Genomic DNA, 24,536 nt, shown 5'->3' on the forward strand with positions numbered 1-24,536 from the left:
CACTCCCACCTTGCTCACTCTTCTCTTATCCTGCTGGGGTGCCCTCTCTCTCTGGTATTCATATGGGTACTCTTGCTCTGGCTCTCAGGGTCTCTTCTTTTTTCCTCTTTCCTGTTTTAAAGATGCTGATTGATGGAGTGCTGTGAGAGTATGGCCAGAAATGGGCCCAGAGTAAAATATAAATGTTTCATACCCTGTTTTGTAATTTATACTTTCTCTGGGCCTCTATTCTGCTAGTAGTTAAATTAAATCAGGTTTTCCTGGGTTTTCTAGATTTTAAAAAATTTCCCATTCATTATAACATCTGATATATGACAATGTTAAGTTACAAAAAGATGGATTGCTTAACGTGCAAAGGAGTATTATCTCAATGGATGGAAAAGAACAGTGTTTATCCCATTATCAGTAACATCTCTCAGAATCTATGCTGGCCCCCTTCACAAATTGGCTTTTACTTGGTTTGCTGTATGGGTAAACTACACTACACCGAAATGTTGAAGAAAGATTTTGGAGTCAAAAGATAGCTTAAATCTCCCACTTTTCATTTACTGACAGTGACATTTTTTTAAAAAAATCACTTAACCTTTTCTTGTCTTTGTAAAATGGGGATAATAAATCTCATTTCCTAGAAATGGGTGTGAATTAAGTATAATGCTAACATTATGATAAATGTTAATCACTCTTTTTAAGATGCATTTTCCTCTGCTCTAAGAAAATACAAAGTACCAGAAGCCACACAATTCAGGAAATGTATGGTAATCATGTGCCCCTTAACAATATACATTCCAAGGGGTTAGCCATAACTACCCAGTGTGATTAAGAATAAGGTTTTCTATGTAACATACACTGATAATGATGGCATTCTAATAAGATTGTGCACAAAATTTGAAAACACTGTGTTATTACCTTGACATTTAAGAAGTATGAAGTCATTCTCTGCATTGTTATATATCAGATCTTAAAATGAATGGGCAATCATCTTTGAGTATTAACGATCTTTCTACGTTCTCCACTGAGGATTTTATTTAGACATATGTATTTCATTAGAAAATAAGTAAAAACACCATAAAATTCTTGTAAATCCTTAAGTAATACAACTTACTTTTTGAAGGAACACGTAGGTTGGCGAGGACTACTTCCAGGGAATCAGCTTGGACTCGAAGTACATAGCTTGTCCTTGTCTCATAATCCAGAGGGGCATTCACATAGATTACACCTGTGATGTTATTAATTCCAAACTTATCTAGAATTAAAACACAATTCCTTGGTTACTCTCTTCACACTATAAGGGAAAATAATTCTCTTTAAAAAGCACTGTGATTTTTAAAACACATACGAGTTACAAAATGCTGGCTTTGGAAACTCTGTTCCAGTTCCCGAAATTATCAACAACAGTGTTTCCCTAAATGCATGTTTTGAAAATCAAGTTTTTTTTTGAGATTCTCCTGGAAATTGATGTTTCTATGGTCAATTAAATCTGGGAAACAATGCATACTATTTCCCTCACCGTAGATGCATATAATCTTCTACCATACTAAATGCTTCTAGAAATTTTGTTTTAAAGAAAGCCATTTAATTTGGTTTAAGCAATTATTTTATTTTATGACCTTATTGGATTATTATACTTTTTATGATTTAATGCATCTTATTATCCTGCAGATTTAGTGCTTTGCTAAGAATGTGAGAGGGAACAAACAGAACAAACAGATAATTTCATATGTTGATTATTTAGAAAATATTATTTATTATTCTAAATATCTTAAAATATTTGCCCTGAAGTCTGTTTATTAAAATAAATTTGGTCCTATATATTTGAGTGAAGTGCAGGGCACACTGGCAACCTTTGTAATACCCCACCTCTTTCACTCTCTCTGTCTTTTCCTCAATTTGGTTTTCACCACAGCATTTATCACTACCTAAACACTATATGTTTATTAGCTTAATAATTGTTTAATAATTGTTACTATCTCCTCTTATTGGATTGATAAATTCTATGAGGGCAAGGATCTGTCTATTTTGTTCACTGCTCTATCCTAAGTAGCTAGAAGGTACTGAGTACATGATAGATGCTCAATAAATATTAGTTGAATAAATTGATAAGCAAATGAATGTAAAAAGGATCATTGTGGTGGAGTGTGGGTAATAAGCAGAGCCACTTTGCTAACTTCAAGGAAGAGAACAGATAGAATTACAGAAAAAATTATAAGAACAGATTCAGAAATCATAGCTTCAATCAGATGTTTTAAGTTCAAGGAAAAAGGAAAGTCAGTAATATTTGGAGGGGAGGCATAACAGCACAGGAGAAACAAAGAAAGACAATAAGGAAAGTACTACATTGAGCACTTGCTTCAGGGGCAGTAATTTCCAGTAATGGTTGGTCACTGAAATACTTGAAAACAGCTTTTATAATTTCCTTGCAAACTGCTTTACAACATTAACATTCGTTCATTTGTTTAATATTGAATATGCATGTGTTTTTTAAATGTATATTAACTGGGTTTTTAGTTAGTTAGTTAGTTAGTTTTTTTACCACCTACAACATGCCAGACCATTTAACTCAAAAAGAGGGAAAACCAAAGGACAACTAACCTGTGGGTCATAGGTGAAACAAAGAATCAATATGCTAATTGAAAAACTGAGTTATGAACTTATTCCCACAGGTTAGCAAACCATTCCATTCTCAGTGAAAAATGATGGTAGACAAAACTCAAATTATTTATTTACTTACAACTGTTGATTATATGTTTGATTTGACAGTTTGAGGACTCATACAAAAGGTACATGGCTTTTATCATGGATGTGGCTCTTTGGGCATTCACAGTTATTTCTGTTCCTAAAATTTCTTCGGGATTAGTTAATGTATGACATGGGGTAAGGGCTGTGGATGGCACAGAACAGTGGCAAGAGACTACTGCAGTCTATGATTATGACCAAAAGCTGAAAGTATGCATTAACTTTGAACACATTATTAAAATATCCCTAATTCAGGGGGAGGGGAATGCTTTTAGAATTGGATATTGAGTATTCCCTAGGGGAAATAAGTAGCATTTGTCAATATAACTGGATTTTTAATCGGATTCAGCACATAGTTACACTTAAGTCAGACATATCTTACTAGAAAAATAGGGTAAAGAGTAATTAACTCTGAAATTTATTCCAAATCTAAGTTTATTGTTTTATGATGAAAACACAGACTAAACATATACTCACCCTCTTCATTTCCTGCAACAATGGAGTACACAATACTCTGATTGATGGCTGCAGCAGAAATTACACCAACCATAGTCCCTCTGGTTGCAAGTTCACTTACTGGAGGCGGTCTGCAGGTTTAGAGAAGATAATTTATTTTTCTTGTCCATTTTGTCATGATGGAGTTTTGAATTTAATAATAGAATATGTTAGTTTTGTGCGTGTGTGTTTATTTGAATAATACTATTTTTTGAACTTTTCAACAAAGTAACGCATTCAGACTCCAGCCCTACCAAACTATGTTCAAAATTATGCAAATGTTCTTTGTTAAGAATGTCCTGTCACCTGTATATTACAACTTTATTATCTGCCAAAAATTGTATAAAATTCATTTTACTTGTCTCAAACAACTTCTGGACAGAATGCAATAGGTAGATACAATTTGCTATCTCAAGTTGCTAAAGAAAAATATTGCTTTTATGTTGGTAATATTAGCATATTTAAGCAAATGGCCTCCAGATATCTCTTTCTAGTCTAGTCCATACCCTGCTCTACTTTAAACTTTAACTGTACTGAATGTATTTGAATGGATGGCATCACAAAATTAATATTTCTTTTGAATTCATTTATTTTACTTAACTGTAACCATATTATGTCCCCAGTACTATGACACTTAATTTTATTTATCTATTTATTTTTAAATTTTTATTGAATTATAGTTGATTTACAATGTTATGTTAATTTCTGCTGTACAGCAAAGTAACTCAGTTATACATATATAGTCTTTTTCATATTCTTTTCCATTATGGTTTATCACAGATATTGAATGTAGTTCCCTGTGCTATACAGTAGGACCTTGTTGTTTATCCATCCTATATATAATAGTTTGCATGATACTTGTTTAATTTTTAAAAAATATTTTTAACAACACAGTATCTCATTCTCAAAATCTCCATTTTATTTTACAATATTGGTCACTGTGACTAGGCTATTATAACTTTATCTTCATAAACTAATGCAAACAATCTCACTCTTACAATTCACAGATACTTATATAATCCAACTCCAACAGATTTAGAAAATTCTTAAATATAAAGTTGTAATATCTCCAAATCTTTTTATAGTCCAATCTATCTAACCCATCTGATTTCTATAAGCTTTAGCCTCTTTCCTCAAACTGATAAAATAAATCCTACTGACACTCTTTCACATGGCCTTTTATCTTGCAATACTTACTCTCTTAATATTATCCTTCATTTTTATCTCCATCTTCTCAGTTCTTCTAATCTAGATTACATTACACAATTATATTGTGCTTACATGAAGCCTTTTATAACAAATTCTGAGCTACAAATACAGTCTGAAAAATTAATTACATACAATCCTTCTTAAACGTCTTGTCCAAAATGCTATGTTCTTTGCCACTGTACTCCATATACTTGATAGACTAAAATTACCTAAATGTAAAATTATATATCTTACAGACAGATGCTATAGCACCTAATGGTGGTCCATATCTCCAGTGCATGGTCAATAACTATTTCTTGATACGAGTAAGAACTAACATGTATAATTTTTAATGATAATTATAAAGTATTTATCTATTTGTTTATCTATTTGTTTGTTTAATTTTACTTCTCTGCATATTTTCTGCCTTCTTTTGTTAATAGCATCCAGATATTGCTTTGGATAACCATACCTCCTTCATTGTTAGTCTAACTGGTTTGGGTAGAACTGACCCAATCCCCCAGGTATATCGATAGACACATTACCCAGCTTGGGCCAATGAGGGCAGTTTATTTTGCTTTGCTCTATGTTCATGTGTGGTAAATGTTTCATGCAAACCCAATGAAAGTCTTGTCCAAGAACGTTACTGTAACCAAAAAAAAGTTTTTTTTGTTGTTGTTGACTAGAATATTAATGTTTCTCCCTATGAGGGGGTTCTTGCTGATAATAATACCAACACAAATGAAATAACTAAAGGTTGAAAATACATCCTGTACACTTTGACTAGTAATCTAAATGCTGTTATACTTGAAGCTAGGTAAACTCATCATTTCAGTTACTAAAACAATAAATTCTCCTTTATCTAGTATTTCAATCACTTGCAATCAAAAGAGTCCCAACGAATTAAAAAAATGTTTAGATAAGAAAAGGATACATTTACCTAAGTAGGCATTTACCTAAGAAAGATATCTGAGGTAACACAATTATATTTTATAAGCAATTTACCTAGGCATCGTCACAGTGTCAATATAGTGAAATAAGGATGGCTTTGGTAATTCTGAACCTAAAATGACAGTAGACCACCACAAAAAGGAAGGCACTTAGAAAAGTGACACTAAGGTTAGTTTTGATGGATTATGAATAGATATCTTTTTCTATGATATTTTAGATTATAAACAGACATTAAGACTAATTGTTGTTTGCAACATTGGCTAGTGGTTGACCTTGGTGATTGTGAAATCATTAAACCTGGAAAGGGTTAAAATTAAAGAGTTATGCAAACACAGTAGGATCCTCACCTTCGTATTCCTACCCTTGTGTATCTCCTCTTGTAGGAGGGGCAGACTGTGACTTGTTTCTAACGGACAGAATACAGCAAACAAGATGGGATGTCACTTCAGTGACTATGTTATATTAGATTATAACTTGTAACTTCTTGCTAGTGGACTCTGACTACTTCCCTTGCTGGATTTAATGAAGTGAGTGGAGATGTGGAATGGTGAGTTCTGACCAACAATCAGCAAGCAACTGAGGCCCTCAGTAAAACATCCCACATGGAATTGAATCCTAGCAACAACCACATGAGCTTGGAGGTAGACCCTTCTCTAGTAAAGCCTCAAGTGAGATTCTAGGCCAACATCTTGACTAAAACCTGTGTGAGACTATGAAACAGAGGACACAGCCAACAATTTCCTGACCTACAGAAACTTCAAGATAATAAGTGTGTTGTTTTAACTCATTACATTTTCAGTAGTATTATTATGGTACAATAGACAACTAATACACATGGCTTGGACATTAGAGCAATGAATTGTTAACGACAGATCAAATTTCATACAACTTAAGTTTGATATAAGAAAACATATGTTAGTCATATTCTGTGATGATTTTCATATACTGAATTTCTTTTTGTAGAAATAGAAGCTGTTTAAATTGTTTACTCACCTATCTTGTTACTATGTGAGATAAGAGCTAAATTTTATACTTTCCATAATTATTTCATAATGAACTCTTGATCCTTATAAAGTATAGAAATATAAAGTCTGCAGCTAATATGCCTTCAGGTTTAACATTATAAAAATTCCATCTTTCATTTCAAACTTTAAAAATAAAATATTTTATGCATATTTTTGTACAATCAGGATGAAAATGATTAATACTGGAAAAAGCAACTGACACAGTTTAAGAAGGAATTCAAATCCTATGCCCACCACTAAAAACATTTAAACTTCTATCTGTTAGTAAATGTTTAAAAGGGATTTACTTCTAGACAAAATATCTCCTCATTAACCTTTGTCTTAATTGTTCCAACACACTTCTTTCTACCAAAATCAAAACATACTATAAAAATGCAATTTTCTCCTAGCTAGAATTAAATCAACCTTTATGATAATGAGCATTAGATTACAAAATTTCAACTCTTTTCTATTTTATTGCCAGGGAAGGCCCATTTTATTTTTGTTTTATGCCCTGGAAAGCACAAGTTACATGATGGGGCAAATTACATATTTCCTTTGGAGTCACATATAACTTGAATATAAGATGAAGGAATTGGTGTAAATCAGGATCCATAAAATCAGATGTTAGAGAGGATAAAAAGATAAGAAAGTTAAATAAAATGGGTTGGGAATAAATTAATGGGGAAAGGGGTGGAAAGGAATTGGACACTACATACTCTGTTTAATAAGGATAATCAGCATGCAATAAGGCAAGTCCAGAGTGATTTTAAAATGGAAAAAGGAAATTCAAATTTTTATGTAAATTCTATGAACTTTTACATTTTGGCATCCAACGAAATTTATTTTTTAAAGCATCACCTGACTTGGTTTGATCTATGGGCTGACAATTTATGATTTTTACAGTAAACTATTTGTAAAGTATTTTCCAGTTCTACCATTCTGAGTCTGATATAATGTGATTTATCATTCCCCTTCTTCCTATAGAACAAAATCAAAATCTATTGATTAATTTCAGAAGCAAAGAATTATAGCCAAATAAATGATTCCTCATAAGCCGCTTTTTTTTTTTTTTTTTTTTTTTTTTTTTTGCGGTACGCGGGCCTTTCACTGTTGTGGCCTCTCACGTTGCGGAGCACAGGCTCCGGACGTGCAGGCTCAGCGGCCATGGCTCACGGGCCCAGCCGCTCTGAGGCATGTGGGATCTTCCCGGACCGGGGCACGAACCCGTGTCCCCTGCATCGGCAGGCGGACTCTCAACCACTGTGCCACCTGGGAAGCCCAAGCCACGTTTTTTAAACAATTTTTTCTCTTGCTATCAATTCACATAATTGTAGTTGCACTTCATCCATTTTATAATAAACAATGTATCATTAACCCTCTTCCAATTTAACTTTTTAACAACTAATTCAAAACTAATAGTTGTTTCGAATCTGAAATTCAAGAATTCTACTTTTTAAAGCCAGATTTACTGCCAATATAATTGAGAAAAAGCCCTCTTACAATAAAAGACACTTGAAAGAGCTAGGGCTCACTAGTGAAAATATATAGCCTTACTGATGAAGCTTAAGAGTCAAAAGACCAACTGGATTCCCTTTCCCCAGAAAAGGGTTGCGAAGAGGATGCTAAAGAAAATGGTATATTTTAAACAGACATGGACTTTAGATCCCTGGAGTGACTGACGGTTTTACATTTTTAAAATGCCTTAAGGAAGGACCTTCACTAAAGGTTCTTTCACAAAGCTTGATCTGAATTGGGTTTAATGCCTACATGTCCTACATATTCCAGATGGCAGCACTGGCTCCTATTTATCCCTCAAAGGCAGCACTTCGGTCACAGTTTACATGAGGTTTCATTCTTTATGTTCTACGGGTTTGGACAGAGGTATAATGTCATATATCCACCATTACAGTATCATACAGAATATCGTTTCAGTGACAGAAAATCTCCTGTTCCTCATTTATTTGTCCCCCTACCCCCACCCAAATACCTGGCAACCACTGATCTTTTTATTATCTGTATACTTTTGCCTTTTCCAGAAGGTCATATAGTTGGGATCATATAGTATGTAGTCTTTGGGGTCTGACTTCTTTCCTTAACAATATGTACTTAAGCTTCCCCCCATGTCTTTTTGTGGTTTGATATGTTTTATTGCTGAATCATAAATGTACTACAAATAGGTGCACTTTAGTAAGAAGAAAGTTGATCAAAATAACTCCAAATCTGTTGTTTAGAAATACATTTTTGCAAATAAAGTAAGTGTGACCTAGAAAAGTTAACTGCTACAGAATTTATATGCAAAACACATACACCATAATTTTCTTATGAATGTATAAACTAACTCAGAGATATTTAACATTTAAAATAGATTTTTTGGAAAATATAGATTACAATAAATCTCTCAATTAAATATTTTAATGTATCTGAGTCATCTGAATAATGCCAATACTAAAATAACGGAATGTGTGGTTTCCAAATGTTAGCCCCAGTTTTATAGTATAAATATAAAATGAAAGAATTATTCTACAATTCAAAATTTACTTTTATCATTGGTTTTAAGAAGTAACAGTAAAAGTAAATGTTATATGTGCTCCATAAAGCTCCTAATTATTTTAAATGCTGTGCAGTTTAGGATATAAAAGTGTTTGTAAATAAGTGCTATAAAAGTTCACTGGGATTCAATCTGGCTCTATTGCTTTCTTTCTACTGAGAGACAAATTAATTTATTTTGACATGTTTGAGTTCAATATATTTGCAAATCAGTGTCAATTAAGGAACTGTTTTTATATCTACTATGAGGGAATTTAATGAAAATGGGAAGAAAAAAAAAACACCTACTGGAACTCCTGTTATTTGTAACCTTGGAGTAATTGCATCAGGGTGATCTAATTTTACATATTTAACTGAGAAAAACAGTCTAAAAAAGACGTGAATCAGGAGAGAGATGCCAGCTTTCCTACAGTTCTTAGGATGGATTGTATATAAGAAAATGAATAAAAGACCAATGGTTAGACACTGTTTTTTACGTCTTTTCTGAAGTGAACTTACTATTGGTAAGAGTTTTGCTTCTATTCAGATCCATGAAGTGACCCCATCTGGAAGACAAGAAAACTGAGGTCCTGAGTAGTAAGCACTTTCTCAAGTTCAGAAAACTACTTGAAAGCTAAATCTGCAATCTGTTTGTTTGACTGATTGATTGACTGATTTACTGTCTGAATTAATAGAGTTTAATCTTTCTTAGTCATTGACTCTAAAAACTTTAAACTGTAAAAATTAGCTGAATAACTTATTAAAGTTTCAGACTTTTGCATCATGCTTATAGATTCCCATTTAGTAGGTCCATACAGTCAGATCCAGGAATATCATTTATAAAAGGCCCCCAGGTGATTCAGATAGGAGTGGTTTGAAATCATTCATGTCTTTGGGGAATAATGGACTTTCTCCCTGCTGCCTTCCTCTGTCTTTTGCTTCCCTCACTCTACTCACCAAGCTTTAGTGCTTACTTCTACAGCAGTGAATGCCCTTTCACAGACTAGAATTAAGCTAAGAACACTCTCCTCAGATTCTAATAGCTCTGAGTTTGAATTATGGCTCTCATATTTACTAGCTATGTGACCTTGGGAAAATTCTTAGTTTCCCTGATCTTATTTCTTTATTTGTAAAATGGGGACATTAACTAGATCAGAAGATTGTTCAGTTCACTAAAGGATATAATGCATACAAAAAGTTTTTCTTACACCTAGCATATGGTAGATTCTCCATAAATTATAGCCATTGTTAATATATCACTTTATAAGCTACACTTCTGGAAGTTTAGCTTAAATATTATAATGATGTGTAGCTTTGTCTCATAGACAGTAGACACAATAAAAATAAAACTGGAATACTTATTAATATCTATCTTGGCTAATATTATAGACTATGTTTTATGCACTCTGATTTTCCCTTTTCAGTTCTCAATCACATCAATTTTATATCTGAAATGGGGATAATATTTTTCTTTTTATTATCTTTACAGCTTTAAATTCATAGACTTTGGGGGGTTTCATTCAAAAACAATTACTATGGGGTGGGATTGGTATAGGCTGACTCTGAAACTTAACAACAAAATCACTTAAAATGTAATGATTTTATGCATAGAGGTTTACTCATTCATTCAATAAATATTTACTGAACATATACCATGCGCCTGACAACCACTAGGCAATAAAGACACAAAGACAGGATAGAGGAAGTGAATTGTGCAGTCCTGGAGTTTATAGCTTCACAAGCAAACCAGATAGTTGTGTAAATAGTTACAGTAAAATGTAGTAAGTACATTAATACCAGATATCTGGTTAAAAGTTCAGTAGTAAACATGGCATGCATCATTTATATTTTATATTCCTCAAATACCAACAAAGTATCTGTAAGTGGAATCAGCGGGCTGCATGGTTTGATGAATGACTAGACCAGGCATATTCATTTCTGGCTAATTGATTTACTTACTAAAAATAGGCTATGATGTAGGTCTTTATATACTTAGTAACAACCTCTGAGAAAAGAGTTTTGTATTTTGGCTTATTTATCAGCTCGGTGTTTTGTGACCACCTAGAGGGGTGGGATAGGGAGGGTGGGAGGGGGACACAAGAGGGAGGGAGATATGGGGATATATGTATACATATAACTGATTCACTTTGTTATACAGCAGCAACTAACACAACTGTGTAAAGCAATTATACCTCAATAAAGATGTTAAAAAAAAAAGACTGTTTCTTTTCTCCTTTAAAGTTGAATCTGTACATTTGGACTTTTTGACAGGCATGACAGTACACTTCTGAAACAGGCTCTCTAATGCTTTTATTTGTTGTTTTCTAATGATTCCACTAGACTCTATGCTATTAGGTAAGAAATAGTCAAATAAAGATGAGAAAACACCATAGAATCTTGAAATATATTAGTGTAGTCATGCACATAACATCAAAAAAGAAAAATAGATACTCTGATAGAGCATTTAATATTTCAATTCAATTCTACTTTTAACAGTTGAATGAATGTACTACCTCAAAAAATAGCATAATAAAAATAGATGTTCAAATTCTGCTAGAATTTCTAAGAAAGAGATAAATCATTTTTCATTAAGTGTTATTCATACCCTAGAAAGACAGTAAACATTTACAATCATGCCATCTAGGTAGGAGGATATATATCTTAAGATGGATTAAGTATTCAATACCTTAATATAGATAAATTCAACATTATTTTAGGAAGTGGGGTTATTTCATTTTAATTTAAGTTTTTGCTAGAGAAGTTGCAATTAATACATTAATTCTAGATTTAGTTTTTATTATGATATATATTATATATATATATGTAAATATGTGAAGTATTACTTAGTCATAAAAAAGAAGGGGATCCTGCCATTTGTGACAACATGGATGGACCCTGAGGGCATTATGCTAAGTGGAATAAATCAGAAAAATACAAATACTGTATGATCTCACTTATATGTGGAAAAAACAAACAAACAAACTCACAGAAATAGGGAACAGATTGGTGGCTGCCAGAAGTGGGAGGTGGGAGGTGGGGAGTGAGGGAACTGGGTGAAGGTGGTCAAAAGGTACAAGCTTCCAGTTATAAGACAAGTTAAGTTCTGGGAATGAAGGTATAGCATGGCAACCACAGTGAAAAATACTGTATTGTATGTCTGAAAGTTGCTAAAAGAGTAATCTTAAAAGTCCTCATCATAAGAAAAAAATTGTAACTATATGAGGTGATGAATGTTAACTAAACTTATTGTAGTAGTTATTTTGTAATACATGCATATATCATGTTATTATGTTGTGCAGCTTAAATGAATACCATATTGCATGTCAATTATATGTCAATAAAACTGGAAAGGGGCTTCCCTGGTGGCACAGTGGTTGAGTCCGCCTGCCGATGCAGGGGACGCAGGTTCGTGCCTCGGTCCCAGAGGATCCCACACGCTGCAGAGCGGCTGGGCCCGTGAGCCATGGCCGCTGAGCCTGTGTGTCCGAAGCCTGTGCTCCTCAATGGGAGAGGCCACAGCAGTGAGAGGCCCGTGTACCGCAAAAAAAAAAAAAAAAAAAAAAAGAACTGGGAAGAAATTTATAGCTAGATATCCCCTACCTAGTTCCTTTATCCATATGGCATCCCTAGTTATTAAACTTTGAAAAGCCTGAGAGGTTGTTTTAACAAACAAGAGGTTGTTTAACAAACAAATATTTATCATCATTTCCCCTTAAATATGGTAATTTATTATTTAGAATCCATTATATAAAGATTTTAAATGTCCATTTACCAAAAACAGAATCATTATGCTCACTATGTCTGATTGGCAATTTGATTTTTCCCTCTTTTTTTCTATAATATCTACTTGATTCACTGAGAAATGAAAATAAAGAAATAAAATAATCATGTAAAACCCCTTAATCCCGGAATAATTTTTTAGTTTGAGATGTAAATGTTATAAAATTAGAAATAATGTGTGACATTTTGAATACATTTTTTAAAAATGCTACTGTTTCTATATCATTCAAAATGTGGCATTTACCTTATTAAATAGTTGCATAAGATATTTTACTCTTCTAATCTAACTGTTCTTCCACTTTTTGCTGAGGAAGATAGGAGAATATTGGCATGATGTGATGGATTAAAATTAGAGATAATTCCTTCAGTATCCTCAAATTTCTCCTTGAAAATGAGCAATGCCTTTAATATGGCTCATATATACCCTCAAAATCTGACTCTTCTTATGTCTCCCTTCTCATCACCAACTACTCTCTCCCAGAGATTTCTGTGGTCTATATTAGGCTTTGAATTCTTAGAACAATTTACAATTCTCCTCTCTCTGGGCCGTTATGTATGCTCCTCTCTCTTCCTAGCACAATCTTCCCCTGACAAGTTTTTTAGGGCACTTCTTTAGGTTTTCACTTTAACATTGCTTTGTCTAGGAGATTTTCTTTTAGGTCTCATCAATTTTCCTTCGCCACCATCCAACTCTAGGCCAACTGTCATTGTTCTTTGCTTAAAATACTATAGTTTTTTTTGACCAGTCCATATTCATCCATTTTGACTATTTTCCTGTCTGACTTCCACAGAGTGGTCAGTCATCTTTTTAAAGTTCCCATGTACTTATATCACTATCGATCTGAGCTTTCTTAGCCCACTACATGCTTACCATATTTCAATGGCTTCCCAGTGCTCAAAGAATAAAACTCAAATCTCTAATATGCCCCAAATTTCTGCCCCATCTTACAGTAGTTTACGTTCATTCTCTCTTCCTCAACCATACTGACCTTCTTTAAATCTTGGAATGTGTCTTCTCCTTTCCAATTTAGGATTTTTATGCAATCAATTTCCTTCCAATTCCTGAGTCCACTATATTCCTTCACCTACAAGCCTAATTACTACTTATTGACATCTCAACTCCTGTTTTTTTCAAATTTGCTTTAATATCCCCCACTGCTGCTGTTGTGTGCTTTGTTATAAGTGCTCATAAAGCACTTTCTTTTCTGTTCTTTTCTTTTCCTTTCTTCGATATCACATAAGTTTGTAATTATAATCTGTTTCTTATGATCATTTGATTAATTTCTGTCTACTACATACATTATAAGATCTCTGAGGGTAGGAACCATGTATATTTTGTTCAGTGTTATTATTTTTAGTGCAGTTATGTATTCAATAAATATTCATTGACAGGATGAGGAAAGGAACTAATGCCACTTGAATATAGCAGGCATTTTACCTCATTTGTAAACATTTTCCATGTTTGTCTTCTCTTATGAATTATACACTTTAGAGAGACCATGTGTTCCCTATTAACTGTTCTATTTTATACTCTGTACATAGCATTGTGCCTATATTATATATATATTTAAATCTATTTATTTATTTATTTATTTTTGGCTGTGTTGGGTCTTTGTTGCGGTGAGCGGGGCCTAGTCTTTGTTGCGGTGTGCAGGCTTCTCTTTGCAGTGGCTTCTCTTGTTGCGGAGCATGGGCTCTAGGCACGCAAGCTCAGTAGTTGCAGCACGAAGGCTCAGTAGTTGTGGCTCATGGGCTAAGTTGCTCTGCAGCATCGTCCTGGACCAGGACTCAAACCCGTGTCCCCTGCATTGGCAGGCAGATTCTTAACCACTGCACCACCAGGGAAGCCCTGTGCCTATATTTTTTTTAATTGTTAAATAAATTAGTGGACAAAGATGCTGGATGAATTAGCAAAATTCAAGGAAAAATAACTTTAATTTTCCTGCTTCATCTTTTTCATCCTACCCTGAACTGAAATTCACTGATCACAAAACATTCTGAGAACTTTGGTAAAAAGACAAGTAAAATATAGCATCAGTGAGATAAAAATACGCTTCACAAACAATTCTGTAAGGGGCCCTGTTCATCCTGGACATCAGGAACTTGACTCTAAAGTGTGGGAATATCCCTCTACATGACAATCGTTGAAGGAGCTATTTTGTTTATGAAGATGATTAGAAGATGATATAAAGAATAACAAACCACATTTGGTAATGAGAACCATATATCTTTAACCATCACATATATATTCAAGGCATTATTATTTAAACTAACATTCAAATTTCATAGAAATTCATTCCCCACCTTGCAACTAGAGTGATATTTCCCTAGATTTTTTTAAAATCAAAAACTGCTGAAGATCTCTTAACCAATGAGGGTAGAGAAATTAACTTGTGACATTTTTTTTTGCTTAGTATCTACTTTTCCTTCCTCATATCTTTATTTACTTTTAGGCAATTATTTATTCCCACTTATTTTGTTTTAAAAATATATAAATGTGTGCTATTCTTCCAAACACAGAAATAGAGGCTTTTCATCTCATCACATGGGGGCAGCCAGAAGTCAGGCAATTAGGATTGCTTCTTTCCTTCCTCTGTATAAACTCCTTGAAAACAAAAACTACATTTAAAAAAAATCTTTGCATGACCAACACCTGGCATAAGCCTATTAAATAAGAATATCACAACTAATTTCTTAAGCATGTTTTCTGTACCTAGCACTTTACAAAGTCCTTTTTCTTGTATATAAAGTAAGTATCAGATCCCTAGGGAAGCTGGCCTCAGGGAGCTTAGGTAACTTGTCCAAATTCAAACAACAGCTGATAAAAGGTGCAGCCAGGATTTAAACCTTAGGACACTATTAAGTTATTTTTCCTCAAAAAAAAAGTTTACATTAACTATTAACAAAAAAAAAGTAATGTACTATATGTTGTACTTGAACCAAAATTTCTCATAGAGAGAATGCAATGAAAGAATAGAATCTATAATAACTCTTTGTATGGAAAGATTTGTTTTAAATTCTAAACAGTGGATTTAAAATGAACTGTTAGAACTTGAGTCCTTTGTTGTTGGAAGACTTGCTTCACTCTGCTCTGTGAGCAAACGTCAAAAACTATACATAACCTTGAACATGTGAAGGAGAAATTAAATTCCATGTGGATATAGAGAAAGCGTATGAAAGCTGAAATGAAGGATTGTCAGAGTCACTCTTTCAATAGTGAAAGAGGCAAAATCTATTATCTTTGAGGCAATATTTTAGTAGTGCCAAAAAAAGACAGGAAAGGTTATCTTCAAGTAAAGTCATATCTTACATTGAACGATAAATCTAAATTAAAATGGAAAACTTTAGCAATCAAGTGATGCTCTCTGCATGTGGGTTTATTTTATACTTCTAGTTTTCACATAGATTTCGTTTTCTTTTTCATTCTTCGAAATCAAGACCAATAATTCCTCCTAAACTACTGTACTTATTGATTAAAAATCTTTTCTCAAAATTCCTGAATCCAAACTTGTATGGTTTATATAAGAATAATGGCAATGTTCCTCAACATTAGGTAATTTTAATTCTCTTGAATAATGAAATGTTAACTAGAACTACTCACTCATCATTTCCTTGGCCATTGTGATAACATTGTTTGCATTTTTCATAGTATATAAAAATGGATTTCTGGATTTTAAATTATGCTTTTTCTCTGTTTTTGTATATCAGGAGGTAGATTGTTTATCTTTTAGAGTTCTTTATAAAATCTACTCTATTTTTATTCTTCAGTATAAAACCATTTGAGAGACTTATTTTGAATATAAATTGTACAAAATTTTGCACTGTCATTTGTTACAAGATTAATGTACATTAATCAGCAAAGTATCAAATTTTTACTTTAATAGGAAACTGACAAGATTATTTTCTTCATTCAAGTGTATTTGAATTTTTTTTAAAGTCAAGATACATATATGTGTGTTATTCTTATTTTGGATTTGATATATTAAATTTGAGTAATACTAGAAATTGAAAATAACTTACGATATTATTCTAAGAGTTAGCAAAATAACAACTTGTTCCAGAGGTTAATAAAAATACCTTACGAATATTTGCCCCTTCTCTTTTCTATATATACAAATATAAATTTTGAGTTTCTATGTTTATGGGAATTATATTTTAAAATACATGAATCCTTAAAAATTAATATAAATGTGGCATTAAATCATGCAAAGTTTAATAATCAATGTTGATACACTTCCATTTAAAATAAATACCAAGGTATGTCTATATTGGTAACATATTTGTTTAGAAAATTTGTAAATAATTATCTTTGGTAAAATTTTTGGTAAATTGTATAAGGTACTGCATTTCCCACTCAAAATCAATATTCACATTTAGACTTTATGATCTGTTCCAGACACATTGACCTTTCCATGATATTTACCTCTAAAACTCATGACTAGTGAATCACAGTATGTTTAAGTCTTAGTCCATCATCTTGAGATGAAGGCCAAATGTCATTCTTCTGAATGATAACTCACTTGACCTACAGGAGTCAATCTATTCTCAAGTAATATTATGTGTTTGAACTACTATTGGGATTTTGATATTTCTGTCTAAATTAAATGAAAGATATATAAAATGTGTTTTCTGCCTATGAGAGTGTAACTATTTTCCAGAAGATCGAAGTAGATAATTGACTGAAAACCTCTTATTGGATATGAAGACATGAGACAGCAATGAGAGTGTGCCTCTCAGATCTCCAACTATAGGAAACATACTTGACCAAGTTTCCAGTTGCTGTGCTCTAAAGTATATTTCTGTGTTTATATGAAGGTCATGTTCCTAGGGACTGCTTTCAGATAGTGATTAAGAAAAGCAGAGATGTTAAGGTAGGTCCCTTCCTGGGAAACATAGGATATATCTCTGACATCAGACTATGGTTTGACTCCCCAATCATCATGCAGAAACTTACTGAAATGACACATTAGTCACTCAAATGACACAGTAGGCTAGGATGTTTACATATGAGCTTTTCTCCCTGTTCTTCACTTGGGGTCAGAATGCATGTGCTTTAAATGTCTCCTAGCCTTACCCTGCTTTCTCCTCATTTCTCTCCCATAGGTATTTCCCCTAATGAAATACTTGCTTGTTAAATCTCATCTTGATGTCTATTTATGAGAGGATGAACATGAACTAATACAGTACCTTAGGGGATTAAATTCAAAAGGAGTATTTGTATTTTGAAAGATATAAATTAAATAGAAAATATTCATGAACATTTAGAAAAAAATTTCTAGGAAAATAAAGATGAAAAACTTTAAAAGATATTAATATAGAACTGTAATATATATTAAAATAAGTATTAATATATATTAATATATTAAAATGAAGATGAATAAATTGAATAGACTTAATATGCATTAATTTATGTGGAGACAAAAAAGAAAGCCTTGATTGTGATAGTTAACCATTATTAAATATTATAACAATGTAGAAGAGTTTGCCATATGGATGTATTAAACCAGTATGAGAAACTGGAATTAATATTCTTTCAATTTGGCAACTTCATGGCTACTATCACTTTATCTGTTCCATATTAATGGCAGACATTACCAGGTATGCAGATTTCTCTTTCCCAATAAGCACAACCCTTATCAAGATACCTGCTTATTATTAATAGGAGAGTATTATTTGTCACACCTGTCTTAAGTAAGAAGTTTAGCTCAGTTTCAATTAAAGGGTAGCAAAATATGTCACCCCAAAATAAGTTGCTTTGGTATATTGATTATTTTGAGCAGTAGGTACTTAGAAAACAGCAAATGCAGGGAGAGGCTTTCTCTGAGTTCCCTTATCTACCTAAAGACAAATCCTCCAAAAGGAACTTAGTCATCATGGATTCTCTTTCCAGGAGTTTCATCGACCAGTAAAGATTGACTTTTTTTTTTACAGGAGAGGAGACTAGAAGTGGATAGCACAGCCAGGTAAACTTTCTCCCAAACTATCATACTTTCCATCTATTCCAGGGACCAATTCATCTTTCTTAAAATTATTATTTACTCTCTTCCAAGAGGCCTACATCCTTCCTCCCCACTTCCTATTAAGATGGTATTTAATCCTGTATTCTGAAGCCACCTATTTGTGTTACTCATCACCCTGTGTATCTCTCATGTATACATGAGAGATACATGTTAATAAACTTGTTTGTTTTTCTCTTATTAATCTTTTATGACAGGGATCTCAGTTAATAAATCTGAAGGGTACAAGAAAAGTTATTTTTCCTCCCCTACATTTACACTACTTGAAATGAGTAAATGCTAAAACTGATGAAGGCTCAGAGAAAAATGCATAAAAAATAATTTAGAAGAGTAAATGTACCAATAATAACCTAAGCATGAGGAATGATTTCCCAATATTCACAGCTATCCAAAGATTGAAAGGGTGAGTTTCTCACAATTGTAAGGTTTTTAAAAGAGTGTAGTCAACTTTGTGGCAAGGACATTGGAGAAATCAAGTATTAAATTATTAGGCTGAATAAATGGTCTTTATGGTATATTTCATCCATTACATGGTATGACTTTGAGAACAGAATTTTTATGAGTAAGATTACTTATTTTTCTCTACTTCCAATGAAAATCAAATTGTGAAAAATGGTTTAAATTAAGGTATAAGATTGAATATGGATAGAGAGAAACTTCTTAATTGCCTGAATGGTAACAACTCAAAATTTATGATTATTTGTATAAGGTAGGGTCTAATACTTGGATTTATTCATTGCAAAAAAAAGAAAAAAAAAAGAAGTGAAGCCAGCTGGAGATGATTTTTAAGAAGGGAGTGTTGCTTAGTCAACCAAAGATAAAGAAATGCCATTAATTCTTTAAGAAATTATTTCAAGGAAAGGGAGGAGAGGGAGAATAAAGAAGGATGATTTGGGGCATGCAGACTCTAAGACACTTAAATTATTGATATGTCTATCTTTGTCAAAAAGAGAAACTGAAAGAATCAAATAAAACAAGAATGATGCAGGAAAATGGAAATTTGTTACACTTGAAAATTTTGATTGAATGCATGCTTCTAAACATGATTGCTTATTTACAATTATAAAAATAAATATACAGTCTGAAGAGTTACATACTTTTCAAAAGTTTTAAGAAGAATTCAGTGTTTTCTGGAAAAAGTAGATGTTCATCTAATGACAAATAGATGAAATAGATGATGTCTTGATCCTCCATTTAGCCTAATTCAATGACTCAAAGAAAGATTGGTTTGAAGAGGTCATAAAATTAACAAAATGAGTCTGTTGTAAGTATTACAACTGCTTGAGGGACCAAAGAGAATCTAGTGCATACTTAAGAATACTGTAAATCTGGACATTATAAAAGTAAACATATATCAGTATGGGGCAAATTGCATTCTCATTTTTAGATTCCTCTCACCCTTAAAAAATATTTGAAGTCAGACCATCTGGAAACAACTTCAGTTCACAGGATATGAGGAAAGACAAATCAAATTTTTTTCCAACACATAAAAATTATCTCCATATTATAAATTATAAACAAGAAAATAATGTAAGAAATTTCTCTTCTAATTTTTTTTTCAGTTTTGCTTTATTTATTTATCTATTTTTGGCTGTGTTGGGTCCTCGCCTCCATGCGAGGGCCCTCTCCAGCTGTGGAGAGCGGGGGCCACTCCTCATCTTGGTGCACAGGCCCCTCACTATCGTGGCCCCCCTTGTTGTGGAGCACAGGCTCCAGACGCGCAGGCTCAGCAATCTTGGCCCACGGGCCCAGCCACTCCGCGGCATGTGGGATCCCACCAGACGGGGGCACGAACCCATGTCCCCTGCATCAGCAGGCAGACCCTCAACCACCGCACCACCAAGGAAGCCCCTCTCTTCTAATTTTGATAAGGTAAATTATTTCAATAATATAGTGTGGTCTATAAAATCCTTGAATAATTTTGAAGAATTTTCCTTATTTCTTTTTCAAAGAACCATTAGCAGAAAGTAAGGAACTTTTAAATTATGAATAGGAAACAGAGGCATAACATAAGTATGTGAAAGGAGGGTTTGACTTTTTGTTATATTGCCAATTTTACATTAATCAGCTAACCTACTAAGTATCTGTCATCAAAAATAGAGCTACCATATGATACTACAATCCCACTCCTAGGCATAAATCCAGAGAAAACCATAATTCAAAAAGATACAGGTACCCCAATGTTCATAGCAGCACTATTTACAATAGCCAAGACATGGAAGCAACCTAAGTGTCCGTCAACAGATGAATGGATAAAGAAGATGTGGTATATGTATATACAATGGAATATTACTCAGCCATAAAAAAGAGTGAAATAATGCCATTTGCAGCAAAATGGAGGAACCTAGAGATTATCATATTAAGTGAAGTAAGCCAGACAGAGAAAGACAAATATCCTATGATATCACTTATATGTGAAACCAAAAAAAAATGATACAAATGAACTTATATACAGAGCAGAAACAGACCCACAGACATAGAAAATAAACTTATGGTTACCAAAGAGGAAAAGGGTGGGGAGGGATAAATTAGGAGTTTGGGATTAACATATACACACTACTATATGTAAAATATATAGCCAACAAGGATCTACAGAATAGCACAGGGAACTATACTCAATATTTTGTAATAACCCAAAAAGGAAAAGAATCTGAAAAAGAATATATACATATATATTTACATATATACATATATATTATATAACTGAATCACTTTGCTGTACACCTGAAACTAACACAACAATTAAAATCAACTATACTTCAATAAAAAATTTAAAAAAAATAAAAATTACATAGCTTAAAAACAAACAAAAAATTTAGCTGTCAATCTAGTAGGTTTTTCCTTTAGTAAATATTAAACTGTTTACTATGATGTTTATGAATTTCTTATTCCTATTTTTACTTCTATAATTTTGGAAAAAATAATTGTTATACTCTAGCAACCAAGTTATTACCAGTAGTTCAACATGTACATGTTTTTAATTCCATAAAAAGAATAATGAATTTTGTTTCCCTGTCTAGGTAAAACCAGTACATTGGAAAAAGTTTCATCAAATAGTAAATGCCATCTCTCAAGTTTTTTTGATGATCTCCACAAAGCTAGTCTACAGCTCATGACTCTTATTTACAATCTGCCATAATGGTTTCTTTTTCATTTTCTTTTTGCTTTACTTTAGTGATGAAGACAATTAGACTTCTTACGAAAATGGAGAAAGTAGTTAATTGTAACCAAATGGTAAAGCAACAATAGCAAATTATAATTTAACTTTAGCTTGAAGTCCAGTAGGTTTGGTTTGGAATATATAATATTAATACTCGATAAGCTTAAATAATTTAGAATAATTTAAAACACCCAAAAATGTTCATATGAGATTTGCTTTGAATTAAAAAAAAAAGCATTCTTTTGCGATTTTAAGAAGAATGTAATCTATTTCACCAATACATATTTAAAAATAAAAATGTTTCTATACTATTACATCATTGGTTCATGTACCCAACATTATATATTCTTAATAGAAACTAAGCAATTTTAAAATGACTTACTGCAATTAAAATCTATAATTTGTCTAAAATTACATGTTAAATGTGCTAGTTCTCCACAAACACCATTTTCCCTTTTTCCTCAATAATAGAAGTGGAACTAGGACATAGCTGCCTAGTAAGGAGAAGTATTTCTCCACTCTTTTGTGGCTATGTATAAACATTTGCATGGATTTTCAAGATGAGATGTGAGCTGATGTGAAGTTTGCAACTCCTACCTCCCTTGATTTAGGAAATCCCTAGATGTGGATTTCTGCCCCTGCTCCCTTTCTATGGACTGAGATGGCAATAGTTGGTATTATTTTGAAACAGAATGTTACAGATGGAAGACCATAACTTGGCCTGGGTGCCTGAATGACCACGTGGAGGAACTGTAAGAAGAAGAGCTACCGCCAGCCTAAAACACTCACTTCAGACTCTCACATGAGCCAAAAACACATGTATTTTTATCATTGAACTTTAGGGGATTCTTTTTACAGCAGCCCAACCTACCCTAACTAATCTTATTATCCTGAGATTTAAAGATTTCATGACTGACCATTCTAAAAATAACTGGGCCAGGGAGGGAGGTCAAGTTCAAAATTCTAAAACAAATGAGTATTTTATCTTTAGGACCTCTCTTTAATACTTAGTTATTTGTTGAAAACTAATTTTTTCCTAAGGAATTCAAAAGTCAATATTGGAATGAAGATATTCCTAATATGTAAAAACCAAATATACCTCAACTTGCAATGCTAGCTATCTTGCTTTACTGCTTTCTATTTGTAAACTATAAGCATCCTCCTCCCCACACCATACAAAGATCGGAAATCTTGCATTATCATTTTGTGATTCCCTGAAATTTGATCACGTGAAGTTGAAGTTTTCCCATCAGGAGCAATTCTGTAGTGGAGATAAAATTTTATCTCTAGCTTCCTAGGTTTTTTAGGCTGAGCCCAAGTATTAAGCTAACATAAAACAGATTAACAAGAGAAAGCATATACATTCATATAAGTTTCATGTGGCATGGGAGTCCTCATAAAGAAATGAAGACTCAAAGAAATGGTGAAAGGATGAACAAAGAGAGGCAATAGTGGAAAAGTAACTAAACTATGTGATGAAGCTAAAGGAAGATATAAATTATTTTATCAAGGTCTGTTTGTATAGAATTATCTTGAGTTTCACTCTCCATTAAAGAATGTTTCTTTTTTTTCTAGTACAGGGAGGGCATCTTTCACACTGGGGGTTTTTAATTTCCTGTTTTCAGGAATAAAAGTTGAGATTAGAATGCCCTTCTTGCATCTACTGTTTTTTTAAGTGCTTTCAGCTCAAAATAAACCTATGCCAAAGTGATATATTTTCGGGTGGCATATTCTGCCATTCTTTAATTCCAACACAAGTCATTATCCTGAAAATCAAGGATTAATAAGATTGTTTAGTGTCTCTGGAAGTTTTATGCATTCAGCTGAGGCAGTAAATGAATTTGAAAGAAAAATAAGAGAGGGAAGGGGACGTATGAGGATAACAACAACCTTTCTCCCTTCCTCCCTTTCTTCCTTCTTTCTTCTCCTTCTCTTCCTCCTCCTCCTCTTACTTCTTGTTTCTCTCTCTGTCTTTCTTTCTTTCTTTTATGGAGGGAAACTGTGTTGCCCTCCACAGCAATTTGAAACACTGCAGGCATTTTGACAAAGATACTGGTTGAACATACAAAAAGAAAATCCCAAACATGAACAAAAATATTCTTCACAAATACTGTTTATAAAATGACAAAATGGGGCTTCCCTGGTGGCACAGTGATTGAGAGTTCGCCTGCTGGTACAGGGAACACGGGTTCGTGCCCCGGTCCGGGAAAATCCCACATGCCTGGGCTCTGCAACGGGAGAGGCCACAACAGTGAGAGGCCCGTGTACCGCAAAAATAGATAAATAAATAAATAAATAAAATGACAAACTGGAAAATATTGCAATATATAATGAAAAAATTTCTAAGATGATTAATATATTATGAGATTAGTTGTTTTATACTAATAAAATGTTGACCAACTTTATTAGTTGTAACTACTAGCTAACATAATAGACAAGCCCCTAAATTTCTTGCTCACGTGACAGTTTATTGAGGGGCTTCCTAGGTAGGTAGCTCTCCTCCAAGCTGTGATTCAGAGGCCTAGGCCCCTTTTTATCTTTTTTTTCCCACAAGTGTCAACATACAGGTTCCAAGGTTCCCTGGGTATTTTTTTTCCATTTCACTCATTCAAGGGGAAAAGGTTAAGTCAGGCCAAGAAATGGTGCAGACCACATTGTTCCACATTTTATTGGCCAGAA

General features: G+C 33.2%; 1 protein-coding gene across 17 annotated transcripts in view; it reads right to left on the reverse strand.

Annotated features, from left to right (window-relative positions):
* Positions 1-24,536, reverse strand: part of PCDH15 (protocadherin related 15) — a 729,696-nt gene that overhangs the window by 121,402 nt on the left and 583,758 nt on the right. For all 17 annotated transcript variants that reach the window (XM_060118371.1, XM_060118174.1, XM_060118091.1 and 14 more), the window contains 2 exons: positions 3,211-3,320; positions 1,103-1,243 (listed from right to left, as the gene is read on the reverse strand). In XM_060118371.1, coding sequence (XP_059974354.1) covers positions 1,103-1,243; positions 3,211-3,320 — 251 coding nt within the window. The remainder of the gene's footprint in view (positions 1-1,102; positions 1,244-3,210; positions 3,321-24,536) is intronic.

Source organism: Mesoplodon densirostris, chromosome 1, assembly GCF_025265405.1.
Source record: "Mesoplodon densirostris isolate mMesDen1 chromosome 1, mMesDen1 primary haplotype, whole genome shotgun sequence".
In the NCBI taxonomy this organism is placed as follows: Eukaryota; Metazoa; Chordata; class Mammalia; order Artiodactyla; family Ziphiidae; genus Mesoplodon; species Mesoplodon densirostris.